Source organism: Trematosphaeria pertusa (assembly GCF_010094035.1).
Source record: "Trematosphaeria pertusa strain CBS 122368 unplaced genomic scaffold BU26scaffold_2, whole genome shotgun sequence".
Classification (NCBI taxonomy): Eukaryota; Fungi; Ascomycota; class Dothideomycetes; order Pleosporales; family Trematosphaeriaceae; genus Trematosphaeria; species Trematosphaeria pertusa.
The window spans coordinates 2,069,962-2,088,533 of record NW_022987213.1 but is presented as its reverse complement, the minus strand read 5'-3'; the positions used below and the strand labels follow the sequence as shown (position 1 = coordinate 2,088,533).

The 18,572-nt window shown below is 55.4% G+C and overlaps 8 protein-coding genes across 8 annotated transcripts; 3 read left to right on the top strand and 5 right to left on the bottom strand.

The window, feature by feature from the left end:
* Positions 1–1,406: 1,406 nt before the first annotated feature.
* BU26DRAFT_500438 (uncharacterized protein) lies at positions 1,407–2,926 on the bottom strand (the record flags this gene model as incomplete). Its single annotated transcript, XM_033826499.1, has 3 exons — positions 1,407–2,590; positions 2,642–2,807; positions 2,867–2,926. The coding sequence occupies 3 exons, from the start codon at positions 2,924–2,926 to the stop codon at positions 1,407–1,409; spliced, it is 1,410 nt and encodes a 469-aa protein (XP_033689740.1).
* A 235-nt stretch (positions 2,927–3,161) lies between these two features.
* Positions 3,162–5,266, top strand: BU26DRAFT_144396 (uncharacterized protein). Its single transcript, XM_033819875.1, has 4 exons — positions 3,162–3,229; positions 3,282–3,655; positions 3,706–4,068; positions 4,154–5,266. The coding sequence occupies exons 1-4, from the start codon at positions 3,224–3,226 to the stop codon at positions 5,136–5,138; spliced, it is 1,728 nt and encodes a 575-aa protein (XP_033689739.1). The 5' UTR covers positions 3,162–3,223; the 3' UTR covers positions 5,139–5,266.
* Positions 5,267–7,100: 1,834 nt separating this feature from the next.
* BU26DRAFT_144373 (uncharacterized protein) lies at positions 7,101–10,184 on the bottom strand. Its single transcript, XM_033819874.1, has 3 exons — positions 10,030–10,184; positions 8,386–9,980; positions 7,101–8,310 (listed from the first exon to the last, which is right to left on the bottom strand). The coding sequence occupies exons 1-3, from the start codon at positions 10,067–10,069 to the stop codon at positions 7,237–7,239; spliced, it is 2,709 nt and encodes a 902-aa protein (XP_033689738.1). The 5' UTR covers positions 10,070–10,184; the 3' UTR covers positions 7,101–7,236.
* BU26DRAFT_144372 (uncharacterized protein) lies at positions 10,185–10,748 on the top strand. The gene has a single exon (XM_033819873.1). The coding sequence runs from the start codon at positions 10,301–10,303 to the stop codon at positions 10,664–10,666; it is 366 nt and encodes a 121-aa protein (XP_033689737.1). The 5' UTR covers positions 10,185–10,300; the 3' UTR covers positions 10,667–10,748.
* A 76-nt stretch (positions 10,749–10,824) lies between these two features.
* BU26DRAFT_416992 (acyl-CoA N-acyltransferase) lies at positions 10,825–11,681 on the bottom strand (the record flags this gene model as incomplete). Its single annotated transcript, XM_033823185.1, has 2 exons — positions 10,825–11,535; positions 11,601–11,681. The coding sequence occupies 2 exons, from the start codon at positions 11,679–11,681 to the stop codon at positions 10,825–10,827; spliced, it is 792 nt and encodes a 263-aa protein (XP_033689736.1).
* Positions 11,682–12,613: 932 nt separating this feature from the next.
* On the bottom strand, positions 12,614–14,401 carry BU26DRAFT_144344 (MFS general substrate transporter). Its single transcript, XM_033819871.1, has 4 exons — positions 13,967–14,401; positions 13,546–13,919; positions 12,975–13,466; positions 12,614–12,920 (listed from the first exon to the last, which is right to left on the bottom strand). The coding sequence occupies exons 1-4, from the start codon at positions 14,203–14,205 to the stop codon at positions 12,634–12,636; spliced, it is 1,392 nt and encodes a 463-aa protein (XP_033689735.1). The 5' UTR covers positions 14,206–14,401; the 3' UTR covers positions 12,614–12,633.
* A 695-nt stretch (positions 14,402–15,096) lies between these two features.
* BU26DRAFT_144365 (uncharacterized protein) lies at positions 15,097–16,723 on the bottom strand. Its single transcript, XM_033819872.1, has one exon. The coding sequence runs from the start codon at positions 16,506–16,508 to the stop codon at positions 15,597–15,599; it is 912 nt and encodes a 303-aa protein (XP_033689734.1). The 5' UTR covers positions 16,509–16,723; the 3' UTR covers positions 15,097–15,596.
* Positions 16,724–17,184: 461 nt separating this feature from the next.
* On the top strand, positions 17,185–18,560 carry BU26DRAFT_514593 (uncharacterized protein). The gene is made up of 3 exons (XM_033827875.1): positions 17,185–17,237; positions 17,299–17,682; positions 17,772–18,560. Exons 2-3 carry the CDS (start codon positions 17,409–17,411, stop codon positions 18,542–18,544), a joined length of 1,047 nt encoding a protein of 348 aa, XP_033689733.1. The 5' UTR covers positions 17,185–17,237; positions 17,299–17,408; the 3' UTR covers positions 18,545–18,560.
* Positions 18,561–18,572: the final 12 nt, after the last annotated feature.

Genomic DNA, 18,572 nt, shown 5'->3' with positions numbered 1-18,572 from the left:
TGCATCCACGGATCTCAAACCGAATACTGTTCTCCCCCCTTCCCCCACACCCCCTCCTCTGCTTGGATTGCTAGCGCGGTGTAGCGAGAATATTGTAAAAGTCCGGGAGTTGGGGCGTGCTAGCCCCAAAAGCCACACCGCGCTAGCAACCGGAGTAGGGTGACTGTACGAAGATTGCCGTATTTTTTGAGTCACCGAGCTAGGCGGCCGGTGCACCAACATCGGTAACTCAAAAGATAAAACAATCTTCGATAGTAGAATATCGCACCCCAGCAAGTTCACCCACTTCAACCATCAAAAGTCATCAATTTCAAGAAGAAACTTATATTTACGAAGACATTTCTTGAATATTTCGAAGGCGACCTTTCGATCGGTGCTAATTTCTTGAGATGTTTTCTTATAAAAATATGTCCAGAAGTACCTTCAAAAAAGAAGAAAATTAAGATTTTCGGAGCGGGCGGCCAAAGCATTGATAAGTGGGCTTTAGCGGAGGCCGGGTGATAGATTGGCTGAATCTCGTTACCGGGGGTGTGCGATATTATACTATCGGGGGGTGCGTTAACAACTCCCCTGTAGACCAACATCCGCACTAGGGAAGCATTCCGGTTCCCCCCACCGCCCGAGCCAGTGTGGCTGTTGCGGTCCAGGTACATCGTAGAAACCTGGGCTATGGTTGGAAGAAATCCAGTAATTCGGTAGCTAGAGTATCTAAAGTGGGATGCGGGATGTTGTGGGCCCCAAAAGAAATGGGCAGGACATTAGTCGGGTACTAATGAAGCGTTACCGGCCAGCCGTGTATCCAGGTGGATGTCGTGCATAGTGGCTTCGACACGTGCAGGATCTAAGACTATTCGCTTAGATCTGTCCCAGATTTTGGGTAGTACAGGCCACCGCGAGATCGTGGAGGCTTTGCGGAATAACACCCGACCGCATCGATCCAATGACGGAGCTGTCTCCCAAAGCCATTTCTACGGCGCGAACGAGATATTCGGTTTTCTGCCCGAGTTGGTAGGTGATGTAATGCGTGAGTTGGCAATTAAGCAGGTATCATATTAGCCTCGTGCTTGGGAGCATCAACTTTAGGCCATCCGGCAGCGGACGATGCGCAGCGGGCACCTCTGTTCCCGCGCCAACGAAGATCGGCGAGGTGACGGGTTTAACAGTGGCTGAAATCGACACCGAGACTAGAGATGCAGAGCGAAGCGCTAACATCTCAAGGGCGGCAACGCGACCGCCACGGAGGCAGCCAAGATGCGTTCCATAACGCTTTCGGATTAAGTAAACCTGTTCGTCCTCTTCAGTCAGGACGTCGCCGACAATTGGGCAAGTCGCACGTGACGATAGCCAAGCGAGGTGTGGCGCACACCTCTCAGCTATACAGGCAACAATCGACTGAGAGTCGAATGCTACTCATGGGAACTCCACAGAATCAACCTCTGATCAAATCCACCGCTGAGGAGATACTCGTTTTCACGAGCACCATCTGAGTCGCTACTGGATCCTACTTTGACACTCCCAGCCCAGAGGCATCGGAGCTTCGATCCGGGCTCATGGGCTTCTAAGGCCGTAACAACTTTTCCGGTACTCGCTTCGAAGCCTCGCACGATACCGTCATCCGAGCTTACGTAGACTCCGGAACCATCCGGCCGCCAAACGAGCCGTGGTGTCGAGTATGCGGTCTGCGGGGCCATAGTATTGATATTGACAGTAATTGCTGCTTCTTCGCGGTCATGAACCAAGAGCTCGGCGCGAGCTTGTGAGGCTTGCGTAGCAGGCTCGGGGTCTAGGCCAGGGTCCGTGATATCACTAGAAACCTGTTCAGGAGGTATGAGAAGCCTCACAATTAGGAGCTTCATATGTGGTATGGATGAGGTTGCCACAGCAGCCAGCAAATCATCCACAGGGGAAACCTGGACATCTGATGGCGTGAAGGCTACCCACGCATTGGAATGCGGTGCTAAATTCTGCCTTCCGAGGAGCGTGATTTCCGTAGACTCTACTGTCGGCGAGGGCACTGCGTAGTAGTAAAGAAAGGCGGAATCTCGTCGAGTGAGGAGCAGAACCGGCCGTGAGGTGTCGGGGGATCGAACGAATAGTAGCGTCTCCGGGATGCTCGGTAGCGTCATCGCCGCGAAAGGCTCCCCAAGTTTAGGGTCAGGACCGTCGTCGAGGATTAGACGATAGAGATTGACTTTGGAATCCCAACCGGCGCTAGCGATGACGGTGGAGGTGCCATCGGACCAAGTGGATAGCTTGACGATGTACTTGGAGTGGTCCTTTCTTTTTTCCAAGATTCGGTCAGACTCCGTATGGTAGAGTAGCAGAGTTCCGGACATGGAAGCAGCCAGCAAGTACTTGTGATGGATGACCAAGAGATCTAGAATGGGCGAATCTTGAAAGCTAGAATACGAATGAGCCACCGGGAACGATGGCGTACTGGGATCGATCAAATGGAGCCGCCGGTCCGCCGTCGTCACCGCAAAGTATGGCTTCGGGCCGGGGTTCGTCGGGAGGATCAAGTCTAGCAGGGCAACGCTAAGAATGTTGGACCGCGTGGGCAGCGTGCTCAGAACCGTCGGCTCTTTAGGGGCTACAAATAATCAGCTTGTTACAAGAAAGTATTTGACACCGGGGGCCAAACCCGGCTTGCGCCATCCGCGCTTCCTATCATCGACGCCCAGTTTTTCGAAATTAAGACTGAGATCAAAAGTCTTCTTTTCATGCAGTATTTGCTCTATAGTGACATGACTCGAAGTGGCACCAACCTCCGGAGGCAGACCGGCCTCCTTGATGAAAGTGGCTAATGTCTGTAGACGTGTGAGCTCGTCGATATAAGAGGCGTGCGTGTTTGATGACGTGGCTGTACCTCGTCATATCCGTTGGTTTTCAGGAAACGTGCGACAAGCTCTGCCGCTGAAGGAAGCATGAAGACTGCACTGCTGTTCTATTAAAAGAGTATTGTGAAATGTGTTCGTTGTATCGCGCCGATCAAGCAAGGCGAGCTTGTGCAACAGGGGTGTCAAGAGTCAATGAGTCACGTGAATTTCTCGTCATGAAAACTGGCCAATCGCAAGCGGACATTCAGCTCACGTGACTGTCGCCTTATCGATAAGGCTATCGATAAAGCTAAAAATTTCAAGCACCCGCCATCATCCTGAACCATTCTTCCTTGAGCATACTATACAGAGAAGCTGCAGCACCAGACGAAAGTTGCTGCAGTTTGATGGAGGTATGGTGATGTATCCGTTCCCTGCGGCAGACCGACGTCTCATCACACGCAGACCGCGCGAAATCTGGACCTCCAAAGAAGGCTCGACCAGCTCTTCGAGCTTCAAAAGCTTACACCTAACCAGCCCTACAGCATTTTGCATCGGCTCAGGCTTGGAAAGGCATATCAGAATCTTGGGTACCCCGATCTCGCAGTCGGAGATGCTTACAAAGCCCTGCTTCTGGTCGTCGAAGTGTCCGAAGCGGGAGAATATCACGACGAGGCGTTAGAGGCAGCACGAGTTGATCTCACCGCGTGTGCTACTACCCATCTGAGATATGTTTCGGGTCATGGAGACTGCTGCTGTGCCAAGCGGCCGACAGGGGGGGAAGCACAAGACGAGGACGGAGCCATCATCTGGGCGAACACGTGCTGGTCAAAAACAGCGTACGTCTTCCCGCTGGTATTATTTCGGTGCAGTGGCTAACATGGGGTAGATATGACATTCTTGTTCCGTGTCTGATACAATGCGGCTGCCTCCGAAGCGCATTCTATTACAACTCTCGAGCAGTGAAAGCATTTCCGGGAATGGCATCTTTCCAAGGCTATCAAGAAGCTCTGCTGTCCAAACTGCGCTCACATTTTGGGTCTAAGGGAGGAAGCTTCGATAGCATCGACAAACAAGACTATCCGGATAAAGGTCGCGTACGCCGGGAGCTGTACCCTTGGAATGAGTACGAGCCCGACAGATTCGCGCCAGATGTTCTCTCGTTCCTGAATGGGGAGATGGCGAGCATTGCTCCAAAACTTGAAGTCAAAGTCGCCGACCTCCCGTTGCTTACGGATGCGGCGGCATCAAGGTAAGTAATTCATGCGACGCTTTTCTTTCCTAGTCGGTCTTGGATTCGGCCCCTCTTGTGCCCTCGCTCACCGCCTTCAATATAGCAATCCATCCCTTTCCGCACCGGAAGAGCGCTATGTAAAACAGCTTGGAGTATTTGCCAAGGAGGACATTCCGCCTGGCGAACAGATCCTCCAGGAGAAGTCCCTCCTGACCGCAGTCTCGAGGCTGCACGAGTTCTATTGCGATGCCTGTAGCGCATCGCTACCAAACGCAACGGTCGCCACAGCGGAAATGGGCGCAGAACATGCCATAATAGCGTGCGAAGACTGCCACGAGGTCTTCTTCTGCAGTCAAGAATGCCATGACCTGGCTCAAGAAAACTACCACCCATCTCTTTGCGGTGTTTCCACCGATCAGAAGATTCCCGTAAGCGAAGCTGCCGATTCTTTATATGCTCTACTCCTCGTACGCGCCATGGCCTTAGCAGAGACACAGGGGCTTCATCCACTCGAGCTGAAGGAAGTCCGCTATATCTGGGGCGCCTATCATGGCCGCAACTTGGATAAGACATGGACGGCTGATGTGGCCTTTGGCTCCGTCCCGCAGACCCTTCCCTTCTCTTTCGACGCCAACATCCTAACGCCGCTCCACTTTCTGGAGAAAATGGACGTCAACATCTTCGAGCAGAGCCATCGATACGACACTTGGATCTTCAACACTCTTTACGCGAAATTTCGAGGTACCGCATCCGCGCGACAAGGCCTCGACGGCCGCCCTGAAACTGGGGCCGTCCATCCGATGTGGTGTCTAACGAACCACAGCTGTGATCCAAACGTAGCATGGGAGTGGCAGGGAAGGATGTGCTTCTGGACGCGAGAGAAGCTCGTCGAGTGGAAGGGAAGAGATCCGAGTAAGAAGGCCGGATTGATGAAGGGAGAGGAGGTTCTAAGCCACTACTGCGATGTGCGGCTTCCGGTAAAGGAGCGGCGGGAGTGGGCCGTTGGTGCGCTCGGTGGAGTCTGTGTCTGTCCAAGATGCGTCTGGGAGGAAGCCGAGCCGGAGCGGACAGAGAGCGGTGCGCAGTGAAGACGGCATCCAATACTGCGTCCTTCCCCCTTCGACGAAGCAACCCGTGCGCATGCGGCCGCCTGAACGGCGACCATCTTTCCACCTCAATCAAGTTGCACCTCATACTTCTAGCCCTTTCCCCCGACTACGGGCCCCGGGTACTATGCCCACATCCGAAACCTCAAAGGCGGAGAGCCATCGTACCACCAAAGTCCACCAATAGCATTATCATCGGTTCGACTTTTCCCCTACTCAGGCGCATCGAATCAAGAATCAGTGGAGCTCGAATGAATGGCCTCTTGAAACATGCGACCTCGTATATATGCGTCTGGCGCGCTTGTGCATGCAGTTGGTGTCACGAGGGGACTGCAGTGATGTACCTGGTTTGCTACTTAGACGCCGAGACATGCTTGGATGATCGTGGAGTACCAATCGCAGCTGCTCGGGCAGCTTTGCAGCACTTGGAGATAGACGTGCGATCTGTGAAGGAAAGACACCTGACCCAGTGCAGTACATGACGAAAAGCTTTCCTCCCATGACTGGCTTTGTACGAACAATCTAAAAGCTCCTCTACTATCTAGTCCACAGTTCGACCTATCCAGCCCTCGTATTCCCAAACAGAACAGCATCATCCCGATCCCTCAACACCCCCTCATCCTTTCTTTTCCCCTCTTCGGCTCGGCGATGCACCATAGCCCCCGCGTACGTCCCGATCCGTCCACCATCGCATTCTCTTTCCCATCATCACCGACTTCGTATTCCGAGCATACCTCCTCCTCTATTCCCACCCCTGCGCCTGGCCTATCACTCCCTAATCCATACCTTACCACCAACCCATGCCCGACCTACCTACCTGCAATTCCCACGCCTCCCGGTCCCGGCCCGATCGGTGTGAAACCTGCACCTGCCCCCCTACATTACCGACCTACGTATCTCCCTTCCCCACCGACGCAGGTAGGACCACGCCCGCACGCACCGTCCTTCGACATTGCTCTAGTGCTCCGGTCCCTCTCCTCGCTCGCCCTCCGTGCCGTGCAGCCAAACCCCCAGATTTCCGAACATCCATGCCTACGCTTGATTACTTACTTACTGCATGCAACGCAACGCAACGCAGCACGGCACGCCGGCCGTCCAGAACAAGTTGATCCTCCCCCGGGCGGCACGCTCACTCGCCGAAGCCAGGCGCCGCGGCATGCTCTCAGGCCGGGCCGCACGTATGCAACCCACGTCCCACATCTCATAACCTACCTATCTACCAGGGTAGCACAAAGCGCCCCATTGCGAAGATGCCCAGCCTTGGTCTAGGCACCAGCTCTTGCCGCGTGCCTGCCTGCTTGCTTCTTCGGCCGCAACGATCCGCGCCATGTCGTCATGGCAGTCAGGGTCCCCGAACGGCGCCGGCGGCGACTGGCGACACGAGAGCGTCGGGCCGAGAACTTGCTTGCTTGTTTCGGATGAGAGACTGTCCGCTCCGCGGAGAGGGCACAGGAGCGGGAGCCGCATCACGTGGGGCCTTGGGCCAGCTGCCCCGGGGGCTAGGAGTTTCTGTGACAGATTAATTGATTTGATTTGCATCCGTGGTGTGTGTGGGGCTCCATGAGTGAGTCCGCAGATCGATCGGGGGGAGGGGAGCGTTAGACAGGCATCATTCCAAGACTGCGTGACCGGTGAGCGGCGCGGCTTTGGCAGGTCCAGGTAAGAGCATGGTGCAGCAGGAGTATGTAGTAGCGAAGAGAGTGCTTTGAACGGGTGCCAGGTGTGTACGTCGAAGGCGTGTATTCATCTCTGTCTCATCTCATAATTACATGGGACCATATGCATCCCGTCGTCCCTCCATCTATATGAGAACATTACAAGTACAACGAGCCATTCTTCAGAGCTCGTAGACGCGCGAATACGCCATCGCTTCGTATTACCGCGTCGAAAGAAGTCGTGAAATCTAAATGCCGTGCCATGCCATGAAACCGTAAACCGTGCAAACCGTAACCCATATGCTCATGCTCATGCGCCGAATAGAGAAGTATTTGTGTCTCCTCTTGAATATGTAAGGCGAAGAAAATGTTCCTCGGGATCTTCCATCGTAAGACCACGTTCATCCCGGTCTGAGAATCTCGTCTTAGGCGGACGAGCCGATCCAACTCTTGCGATTCTGCTCTTCCCAGATGACAAGCTCTCGACCGCTTCTCTCACCACCACGTCGCACGCGATCGATACCGAGATGCTCGAGGCCGTCGCGGCCGACGTGTATGCCGAAACCGTACTTGATCTTCCCCGGCTCAAGCACAGAGGTCCGTACTTCGGCGTCATCTTTCCTGCCTCGCCTGCGCTTCTTCTCGTTGACGTCTTGATCGCCTCGTAGATTATCGCGGGAGGGGGGGATAAGAGAAGTGAGGGACTGCGCCCAGCTACGCTCAAGGTACGCAGATCCCATCAGTCTCGTAACGAGCTCTGGCTTCGTTTGCGGGCGATTGAACGCTCGATCGGTCACGATTGGACTCTGATACACCCAGCTGATGATCTCAGCGAGGGTGGTGCTGCGATGCGGAAGCGCTGCACGATGCCGGCCAGGAAGCAAGACGAAGAGACTGACAGCATACAGCGCGAGGAAGAAGCACAGCGCGTAGTAGCCCGGTAGATCGGCGGCGACCCTAACGACATCCGAGCTCGGGTAGTACTGCGTCCAGAAACAGCCGCCCGCGAGGATTGGGAGGGTGATCGAGCAGAGCGAGACGAGGGAGAGAATCGCAGTCTGGTAGTGTTGGTTATCCAGCGCTGATAGCGTGACGGAGAGAGGGAGGCGGCATGCATAATCAATCAGGAGGGACGCTTCGGCGGTCGCGCCTCCCTTAGAGGCTAGCGAGATGTAGGGTCGGAGGGTGCGGAAGGAGTAGTCGAATGTCAGGACGACGAGGAACAGGAAGTGGGCGATCAAGGCAGGTACGAACGAGTACAGGAAGTTCGAGGCAGAGAAGCCAGCGGAGTTGGTGCGGGCGAAGACTTGAGGTAAGAAACCCGAGCGGACGGCGCTGTTGACAAAGCTGACCACGAGAAAGGCGATGAGAAGGACCAGCGCAATGACGATCCACGCAATCACCATTGTGTCGCGCAGATACCATGGTAGATACCTCAGGCGAACAGTCGGGCTGCGAATATCCATTCGGATCGAAAAGTCGCCCGTGCGCTGAGCGTTCTGCGCATACGTTAGCCTAGTTGGCTTCACAAGGTTAAAGGGGGTAGAGTCATCGCCAGCGACGCAATCACTTACCTGTGTCGTACTCGGGTCGGGAAAGGCGCGCTCGGGGCCTTTCTCCCTGATCCGGCCATCCTCAATGGAATACCTCCTGGTTGGTGCACCTTCTTCGCCAATGCCGTAGAAGACGTCGTTTGGTCGTTTCGTCGTCCTCCAGTACCCAATCTTGTCCGCTCGGCCTCGTAAACAATCCCAATCCTTCTTCTCGAAAGTCTCTGAGCCATTATAGTCCTTCAGCATATTCGAGCGTTCGAGGAGCGTAATGATATCGGCTAACGACCGGGGGTCCCACTTGAGCCCTGTTTCGTTGCGGATCAGAAATATTAGAAGAAAAAGAAGTGCCAGAATCAGGAGTATATATAGCGCAACGTTCGTCCAGATAACGCCTTGAACAGCCACCCATCGCCAGACGCGCATGCCGACGTCGTACCGGACATTGAAAGAAGATGCAAGAAGGGGTATCGTCCAGGAGAAGAGCCAGAAGATAAGGTAGCAAAGGCCGACCCGCGGATGGCCGGCCCTGAAGTACTCCAGCTTGGGTAGCAGAAACTGCATGGGGTATAATTGGAGGAATATGGCTTCGGACCGTTGGTGGTACGATCCAGAGGCCATGGAGATAAACGGTATGACCCGTTGGAGCGCGATCTGCACCTGGAGGAGCCAGAGGAATATTATCGCACCGAGCATAGTCGGCAGATACTCGAAGACGAAATAGCGGTTATCTCCAAAAGAAGCGTAGTTCCAGAGCCCGACTCCGCCGTTCCTGTTCGAGTACACAGCGGAGAAGATGAGGGCAATGAGCATGAGCACGCATAGGAGGATGAAGAGGAGCAGCCAGAGCGGGCGCAGGATTGCGGGGAGGAAGTGGAGCGGCGCATGCGGGAGAGAACCCGTTGATACAAATACGTCCTTCTGTACATGTTGGGTTGGCGTTTCGGCCTGGTAGGGTGTCCTGTGCTGTCGCTCTGTTGTCGTGTCTCCGCTAGGGCCTGACGTGTGTCTGGCTGGCTTTTGCGGTATATAGCGGGATAGTCTCCGTTGTGTCTGCTGCTCTTGTGCCATATACCCAAGGCTCTCGTCAGACACTATCCGGTCGACAGGGTATTCATCCTCTTCCTCTTCCTCTGGAGTAGCCACAGCGGGGTACATGCGGCTCCCTCGCACTTCCTCATCGCGCGTGAGCTGGTCGATGGCAAAGCGGATGTATGGTGTTGAATCCATGCCGGGCGTCGTAGAGAGGGAGTCCGAGTCCATGTCGGAGCGCGCCTGAGACTTCTTCCCTTCCTGTATCTCCGGCCTCTCCTCTACGATGGTGGAGACGGAGGGCGATAGGGGGGGGTCGTTGGTGTAGGTGGGTTGTGCCGGCTGCTGATGCTGCCGGGGCACTCCAACGCCCTTCAGCGATGTTACCGGTGCTTCGGCGTCGTGGTGCAAATGCTCATGACTCTGCGCGGGCGTGCGATGGTGTGAGGGCGGCGTGTGGTATCGGGGGTGCGGCGCATCACTTTCGCTCGACGTGTTCTCGGAGAGGCTGTAGTATCCCTCGGACGCGGCCTGGGAGGCGGCGATGCTCTGCTGCGAGTCCGAGTGGGATAGGCGCGGGCGACTGACTGGCAGCCGGTTAGTACACGAGGCCGCAGACGGGTCGATGGCACTCACCGTTAGTATGCTTGAGCTGGAATGGCGGCTCCACGCTCATGTCGCTGTCTCAGGCGCTAAAAGGGGGTCGGTATGCAGAATGATGGCATGGTTGAGCGACCGGTGGGCTGCATGGTCGGTTTTGTACGAGCCATGGGTGGTGGCCGAAGCTGCATGAGGCTGGTAGAGGAGGCTGGGGAACCGGCCACAGGGGCAACTCGTCACAGAAAAGCCATTGGTGAGACACAAACAGCGGAGCGGCGTGATTGGCGGCTGCGGATTGAATTTAGGGATGCTTGATTTTGCCACTGCTTTGCTGGATTGCATGGCCCTCGCTGCGTGGTGGAGGTGTTGTCGGCGGCGACGATGCGCTGGCTCGCTTAGCGCGGAGCCGCGGTTGCTTGGACCATCGCCTCCGCCTGCCCAGGTGGACGCCCACAGGCCCTCAACACCAACTAGCCAACCATCTCCAACGTCCATTGCACTTAAATGCCTTCATTCCCATCACAGGGGAATATTTCTGTCCCTCTTCTGTATCTTTTCTCTTTTTCGTTCGCTGAGTCCTACAGCGCTTTGGGGAAGGATAGACCCGCTGCAGGTGCATCTCGCACCCGACCCAAGCACCCGGAGTCCGGGTGGAATTGAGCCAATGCATTAAATATCAGACAGAGTTCTACCTTTCCATTCCGATGCGCCTTTCCGTGCAGTTGAGGAGCTCCCGGAGAGAGATGCAGAAACCAAAAGCATACGCTTCGTTGCCCACCTCTTCCCTCAACGCCCCGTAGTAGGCACATCCCGCATTGCTCGCAGCTCATCTCATCCATGAGCAAGATCCTCCTCAGTCTCCTTAGCCACGACATCGACGTTCACCTTCTCCATCTTAGACTCCTCCTCCTTCCCCTCCCCTTCCTCAGCCTCCAATCCTCTCACGATTGCCGGTCCCCTCCTCAAAAAGGTGCTAGTCCCCTGCGGCACAAACCCCACGTGCATATACACCGCTCTCGCCGTCGGTGCGCTCTCGAGATACAGCGGCGTCGGCGGCTCCGTAGCATCAGCCTGCTTGGTAGCCCAATCCAACAGCTTCTTCCCCACGCCCCTCCCCTGATACTCCGGGTACGTGTACAGCGGCGCCAGATACCAATGCGGCTCGTCACCCAGGCACTCCCTCCGGAGGCCGTCGTCCCTGCCCAATTGCCCATCCCAGGCCTCAATGCTCGTCCCCTTCCACATGTCCTCCACCTCCTCGTCGCTCCAGCCCATCATCTCCTTCCAGCCGTAGAACTCGACTGCGCTGCGTCGGAAGATGTTCTGCAGCGGCACGCCAGGCCCCGCCCAGCCCGCGATGCCGATGATTTCGCCCGTGGACGCGAGCACTGCCTTTACCCAGTTCATGCCGGGCAGCTTGAACGAGGGGGCCAGCCGTTTGGCGAGCCGCTTGTGCCGCGTGATTTCCTCGGGGGGCCGCAGCTCGGGAGGCTCCATCTTGGCCCACCATACCTCTGGGAAGCAGACGTACAGACCCTCCGCCTAGGGCACGCGTTACTCAATGCATCTCCAAAGCCGAGGGGGGCCTGGCCAGCGCGAGGACTTACGATCTTCTCAACGTCCTCCGGATCGCACAGCTCGACGCGGATCTCCTCGTCCTTGAGGCGCTTGTGGGGCTCCACGGGCATTGTCTGGAAGCCGCCGGTTGCGTGCGTCGGTATTTTGATGAATTCCGCTTTGTACTCTGCCATGGCTTCTCACTCTTGTCTAGCAGGCTTTTTGATCTCTCCGCGTCGCTTTGGCGGGGCTATATGTATTTGAGTCGGAGTTCAAGTCAAGGTAGCTAAACAGACCCCGCCATCCCCCACCCCAATTTATCCTCGTACTCCGAGGCGCCCTGCCTGCCTGCTCCATCTCAGAGCTTCCCGTTCTAGCTAGCCGACCTTCCAATTGGCCCTACGGCTTACGGGCTATCATCCTTTATTATGCAAAACGAGGTGCATGGGGCGATTGTGAGTGATAATGAGTGCATGGGGCGTAATGCAGGGCAGTTTGCTTCTGGATGCGATAGGGTGTGAGCGCAAGATAGAAGCTATACCGGCAATGCGAAGCTCGGGACTGTAGAATGCATGTCTTTGGCTCTGACTCCTTGTATGCTGACGGCGCTAACGGCTTGGCCCACTCTTATCGCTACCTCAGTCCATCACGTTCCTCTGTGCATACAGAAGGATTCATAAACGCCCATGATTCTTCCATCATTCTGTACGAGCAAATGTCGCTCGACTCAAACCCAAAGAATCCACCTCTCTTCTCACCCATACCTTACACCCATTTGGTCCTTGCTGCTTCGCGTATCACAGTGTACTGCTTGGGTTCAATTCAGACCGCCCCACCACCAACCGCAAGTAGCTACGCTCAGCTCGCCAAACATACGCGCCCCATATCCGAGGCCACAATTGCACTCTGCGCGCTATCAGCAAGCCCAGAGTCAAGCAAGGACAACTTTGCGCCTTCAGAATGCGTGCGTGCGAAGCGCTCCAGTGCCGTCCAAAGAGACTCCCAGGTCGGCCAACTGCGGTACGCGGGGAAAGGCACCGTGAAGTGTTTCGAGGGCTCCTTGATCGGCTCTCGCTGATAATCTTAGACCCTCCAGCCCTTCTTCTGCGTCCGGACCGTGAGTACCCACAACACGCATAGCCAGCACGTTCCCAGCAACAGACAGATACCGCTCCAGAGCTGAACGCCCAGAAAATTCGTCTTCCCGTTCTTCGTCTTGATTAACGCGCCTGCAATAGGCGATCCGATGAGCGACGCAATGCTGGAAATAGCCCAGGACATGCCTATTCGGGTCCCCAGATTCGATAGGTTAGGCGAGATGTTGGCGAAAGCTGCGGAGGGGAGAGTCACTAGGGCGGCAGAGAGAAATCCTGCAAACCGTCAGATAATGCCAAGCCGAGCAGTAAAAGCCAGAGAGAGCTCACCCCAGAGTATACTGAACGCAATGAACCCGCCTCTTGTCTCAATCGCAATCCATGCCAACGATAACACGCCGCTCGCCCCCGCACATAGTAACCACGTAACAATACTCCCCGCATAGTGCGCTAGCATGCCGCTTCCGAGTCGCCCAAAGAAACTCCCAGCCACGCTAATCACCAGCATATACAGCCCGAAGCTATCGCTCGTCCCTAGCTTCTCAGTCGCATACGTCGGGATGTAGAAGTAAGGGACAATATAGCCAAGAAAGCAGGTGAAGGTGGATGCTGTGAAGATCAGGAAGAGCCGGTCGTGGAAGGCGGACGCGTCGAAGAGGCGCCGCGCAGGCCGCCTGTGCGCGAGTATCCCGGAGCCGCTTAGGAGAGCGGGGAAGGAGAGCAGAGAGGCGACGAGCGCAATGAAGCCCATGGCGCGGAGGGCCCAGGGGAAGCCCGCAGTGGGGGTGAGGCGGTCGAAGACGATGATGTAGATTACGCCGCCTGGTGTGCGTTAGCATCATCACCTTCCGTACCATTACTTGATACCTCCACAAAGACGAAGGGGTGTGCGGGTACGCACCAACAGCAATCCCACTCATGACGAACCCCATCGCCAACGCCCTCTTCCTCTCAAACCAAATGCCCACGAGCGCCAAGCTCGGAATATACAGCAACCCCGCGCCCAACCCCATGCACAGTCCTTGCGCCAGGAAAACCTGCCAATAGGTCTTGCACAGACTGACCATCATGATGCCGAAAACGACTAAAAAGTTGCCAACGTAGAGCATGGGCCGGAAGTAGCCGAGGTCGAATAGCGGGCCTGACAGTACGCCGACGAGGATGAGGAGCCAGGCTTGCACTGTGCCGATCCAGGATATGGCTGAGGGGCTGCTAGAGGAGAGCAGCGTGGAGGCGTAGTAGGATTGAAAGGCGCCATAGGAGAGAGTGAACCCCCTAGACGCTGTTAGAAAGGGGCACATGAGGCATAGCGCATGACAGACCAGATGTTAATATATACCAGAAAGCCGCCAAAGACCTTTAACCAAGCATGTAAGCCTCCATCTGGTGGTGGCGGAAGCTGGGATCCAGCTAGCGATTGTGCATCCTGACGCTCTTCATCGTGCGTCTCCTCGGCAGCATCTTTGTCCCCATTTCCATGACTCGATGACGTTCGATCTTGTTGGTCCGCCGCAATGCCCTCAAAGGCTTTCTTCTCTTCGAAGTCTAACGATGTCCGCATCTGAAGTCAGGTGGCGTGATACCTGCCGCAGTGGTCACTGTCGATAAAGGGGAATAATGGATCCGAAGGTATTTGCTGCTCCTAGCCGATTTTAAATCCGATGAATCCTTCCGCGGATCTGTTGCAACCCCGGAATAAATTTTAGCGAGCTCAATTCCGAATGGATATGACCTCGTATTGAGCAAGAAACCAAAGAACAGAACCGAAAAGAGAGCGGCGCGCAAGAACAGCAAGCAGCCGAAGACGACATAGCGGGGGGACTCTGCGGCTTTTATAGTCGAATGGAAATAATACAATAGTGCATCGGTGCGAGAAGTGTAGTTCCCGGCAAATCATTGCGACTTCTAAGCCAAGCCGTTCGCGTCGTGATGCTGCGGGGAACGAACCGAGGTCATGATCGGCCACGCTAGAGACAAAGACAGAAACACTCAATGTTGGCCCCTGGCTAGCTTACATATCTCGTTCGTTCTCGATGGCAACCTGGTGAAGGCGTGGCATGAGACATTGCTCTATGGACGCAGGGAGTTGAGCAAAGACTTTACGAGCACATCTCAATAACCATCACGGACGTGGTGACGCAGGAGGGGTCATGGAACATCCTCTCGAATTATATATTGACGGGACTCAGCGCAGATGCTGCTCGAGGTTAGGTCTGGGAGGATGACTCAATGGCTCTTCCTTGGACGCCTTACCTCTAGGCGCAGAAGAATGCGTCTAGACATCAAGCCTGACAGTGATCGACCACCCCGCGTGGCCAGCTCTTAGCCCAAATATCCTTGCTTATTCGACGGAACGACGACAGAATGTTGCCGGTGCGGATAACATCACGAGGGTAGCATTCGGTGGAGCTCTACTGCCAATAAGGCTTCCAAACTGGCTTTGGTATGTAACCGGGACAGGCTGTTTCGGCTTGCTCTGCAGGAGAGAGAATCCCGTATGGTCCTAGTAAAATTTGGCCTAGCATATGACAAACTTGACTTTCGAAGTGGTCTCAGCCGCGGATCCGGGTGATAAGGATCATCCTGCAAGAAGTTCGGGATTGCGTAACGGGACGGATATTCAAGAGTCGAACGGCCGCAGCCTTCCAACACATATCTCGGTAATCAAGAAGGCGATAACGATGCGGGACGAACTGGACGGTGCAGGAGCCGCACAGAAATTGACGGTGAACGCGTGGATGGAAGATTCAATTGCAATTATCCTGGAGACTTGTATGGAAGAATGACCGAACGAGTTTGGCAATCTCGTCCAAAACCGATCGTAAGAAATGTGGTGTACATAGAGCTCGTCGTTCCCGCCTTACGCCGACGCGCCGATCGAAGGAGATGTTCCTGGCTCTTAACATTGTGTAGCCTTCCAAGCTGGGCTTGAAGTATTGCGCACGCCGATCTTCAAGCTGCCGGTTTGGCCCATTTCGCCTTCCGCTCGTCGGCTTTTCGGCGATCATCCGCAGTCATCCAGGCGGCGGCACCACCACCATCCGCGTTGCCCCTGTCTTGTCTCCTGCTATCCCTGCTGTCCCTGCTATCTCTGGGGTCCCTGATGTCCCTATTGTCCCGCCTCCTGTCTCCGTCTCGGTTTCCGCGTCCGCGGCGTGCTGTAAACCTGCCTCCACCACGACGCTTGTTCCTGTCATTATCATCGTTTTCTTCCCGCCCACGCTTTCGCCGCTCTGGAAGAGCCTCGTCCAGTCCCTTCGGCGGACCTGTCTCTCCGAACTTCTTCATTCGTTCCAGCTTCTTGAGACCCTCGTCTTCCTCGATGTTCAAGCCAAACTTCTTTGCACGAGCCTTGCGCTTCTCGATCTCCTCGTCAATGTTGGTCGCAGCAAGACCCTTGGTGTAGTCCGGAGCGGGCTCCTTCTTGTCTTCGGCTTTGGGTCCCGCGCTGGGCTCTTTGTCTTCAGCGGGCGGCTTCACAGATAGGTCGTCGGTCTTGGATGGATCGATGTCGGCGACTTGGTTGGGGACAGCTTGCGGGTTAGGCGGCTGCCCTTTACCACCCGCTTTGGCGGTGATGTCTGGCTCAGTGGTCGCGGCGGGAGCGATGGTCGCAGTTTCTTTCTTCTCAGACGACACTGCAGGCGCGGCTTTGGCAGCTTCAGCCGGGGCTTCATCGTCATCCCAATCAATCTCGTCCTCGGCACTCAGCTTGGAGGGTGCGGGGGCGGCTAGTTCGGCCCTCTTCTCGTCGTCCTTGGTGAGACGCTCGGCCATGTCCGACTTCTTGCCGCCGGTCGGCAGGCCGCGGTCCTTGAGGAGCGCCTCAAGCTCCGCATTCTTCATCTTAGCGTAGTCCGGCATCTTGACGCGTGTTCTTGTCCTTTGTGCAGAGGTAGAGTCGTGGGTGAGGCGCGAGGCGGACAGGGAGACGCGCAATGAAAGGGGGCTGCGGACGCAGTGGAAGGTGCCTGTGGCACTGTCAAGGTTGAGAAATAGAGTCCTCGCAGCAGATATGGCGCCGTAGCAGATGAGCGACAGTGGTTGGAGTTGGGGACGTGTCGTGGATGCTTGGATCGTTGCGGTCGAGAAAGAGCGGCAGCGAACAGATGTGGCTTGGTGCGGCGCAGGCTGCCAAGACGCTAGTCCTTTCTTGATGCCCGCGGGCGCTCCTTGGACTTCACAGGTGCTGACGAGCTTTTGTCACTATACAGACAGTCAACCAACAAGGACACCTGAATAGGTGGTGGGCGGCGTAGTACTCGCACAATATTGCTTTTCGTCCAACAAAGTGAGGGCTGCGACTTCGATGCCATGCGGGCATGTTCACCAAAGTCGCACTCCTTTAAGTGCTCAACCATTGAAGCCTTCCTGAACACAATGGACTATAACGCGTTGATCGATCTCGACTACGAAGTACAAGGCCATCTTTGGGTCGACAAGGTGAACGAGACATACGGAAAGGGCTTTCTCTGTCAATGGGTATCGACCTTCCATCCTGACCAACTTCCGTGTCGACTCGAGGGTACCTTTTACTATGGTGCGTTTAATGCCGGCATGAAGATGATCTTCCCCGATGGCACCGCCTGGATGGCCCGTTTCCCTCGTGTGGGAAAAGTTCACGATAGCTATGCTAACGAGAAGGTTGCCATGGAGGTGAAGGCGTTAAGTCTTATCCGCGAGGGGACCACCATTCCCGTCCCCAAAGTCCATGCGTGGGGTCCCGCTGCTGGCAACCCACTTGGCCTGGGTCCCTTCATCATTATGGACTTCATCGACGGCGTGAGCCTTAGCGACCTTCTCAAGGACCCCAATCCCGAGCGCCCCACACGACTCATGAGGGAGGACATCGACGATGACCATATCAAATTTATCTACAGGCAGTTTGCGAATTTTCTGCTCCAGCTTTTTAAACTCGACTTTGACCGGATCGGCAGCCTGCCGTCGCCAAGAGCTGAGGCTGAATGCCCCTTGCCGATACGGCCGCTGACATTCAAGGCACATAGCATCCTACAGAGCGGAGGAGTCGACACTTTTGGTACGTCGCTTTCCTTTCACTTCTCATTTCTGTGCAATTCCCTTATCAGGGTTCTAACCGAGCACGTTAACTGAGCAATCTCTATATAGGTGACCGACACCAGGGCTTCGCGACCACGACCGAATACTTCCAGTACGTCGCTGGGCAGGACTTAGAGCAACTCATCCACCAGCCAAACTCGATTGATGGTCCATATAATGCGAAAAACAAATTCAAGGCGTTTAAGGCCGTGAAATCCCTAATACCAGACTTCATCAACGCAAAGTACGACTATGGGAAGTTTAAGCTGATTTGCGACGACCTTGGTTTGGCGAACCTGATTGTAAGAAGCAAGGAAAACCTTACCGTTGTTGGGGTGGTGGACCTCGAGTGGTCATACATCGGGCCCGCCCAGCTGTTTGGCTCGGCACCGTGGTGGCTTCTCCAGGATAGACCTGTCAACAGCGCGTGGGACTGTAAGGATGATGAGCCGCCTAAGATTGCCGCCCGGTACTTTAGGTATTTAGAGACTTTTAAACGGGTCCTGGAGGAAGAGGAGGCCAAAATGCTGGGGCACGAAGAGAAAGAGCTCTCTAGTCTTGTCAAGTGGTCGCAGGACTTGGGGGCTATGTGGCTGCATATGCTCCTCTTAGTTGGCTTTAACGACCAGCACAGCTTCCCCTTTACACAGCTACGTCAACACTTGGGTCCTGCGGAGTGGAAGAAGCGTGAGAAGGAATTTGACCACACAGAAGAGCTCGACGCGTTCGTGGCACGGAAGGTGCGCGAGTTGAAGCAGTACGATGATGCCTTGGAGAAGGCAGAAGAGGTTAGAGCCTTCGTGGACAGCGGGGGCAAAGGAGGAGTTCATTGCCACACTTAGATAGAGCTCGGCTGTCCACCTGTTCCTT

Excerpts from the sequence above, each read along its gene's own strand:
- BU26DRAFT_144396 (XM_033819875.1), top strand. Across the intron at positions 3,656-3,705 it reads ACGTGCTGGTCAAAAACAGC|ATATGACATTCTTGTTCCGT; the intron begins GTACGTCTTCCC and ends AACATGGGGTAG. Across the intron at positions 4,069-4,153 it reads ACGGATGCGGCGGCATCAAG|CAATCCATCCCTTTCCGCAC; the intron begins GTAAGTAATTCA and ends CCTTCAATATAG.
- BU26DRAFT_144373 (XM_033819874.1), bottom strand. The coding sequence starts at position 10,069 with ATGAGCGTGGAGCCGCCATTCCAGCTCAAGCATACTAACG. Across the intron at positions 9,981-10,029 it reads CCAGCTCAAGCATACTAACG|TCAGTCGCCCGCGCCTATCC; the intron begins GTGAGTGCCATC and ends ACCGGCTGCCAG. Across the intron at positions 8,311-8,385 it reads CCGACCCGAGTACGACACAG|AACGCTCAGCGCACGGGCGA; the intron begins GTAAGTGATTGC and ends ACGTATGCGCAG.
- BU26DRAFT_144372 (XM_033819873.1), top strand. The coding sequence starts at position 10,301 with ATGCTTGATTTTGCCACTGCTTTGCTGGATTGCATGGCCCTCGCTGCG.
- BU26DRAFT_144344 (XM_033819871.1), bottom strand. The coding sequence starts at position 14,205 with ATGCGGACATCGTTAGACTTCGAAGAGAAGAAAGCCTTTGAGGGCATT. Across the intron at positions 13,920-13,966 it reads CTGGTATATATTAACATCTG|GGGGTTCACTCTCTCCTATG; the intron begins GTCTGTCATGCG and ends AACAGCGTCTAG. Across the intron at positions 13,467-13,545 it reads CATGAGTGGGATTGCTGTTG|GCGGCGTAATCTACATCATC; the intron begins GTGCGTACCCGC and ends AACGCACACCAG.
- BU26DRAFT_144365 (XM_033819872.1), bottom strand. The coding sequence starts at position 16,508 with ATGCCGGACTACGCTAAGATGAAGAATGCGGAGCTTGAGGCGCTCCTC.
- BU26DRAFT_514593 (XM_033827875.1), top strand. The coding sequence starts at position 17,409 with ATGGACTTCATCGACGGCGTGAGCCTTAGCGACCTTCTCAAGGACCCC. Across the intron at positions 17,683-17,771 it reads CGGAGGAGTCGACACTTTTG|GTGACCGACACCAGGGCTTC; the intron begins GTACGTCGCTTT and ends ATCTCTATATAG.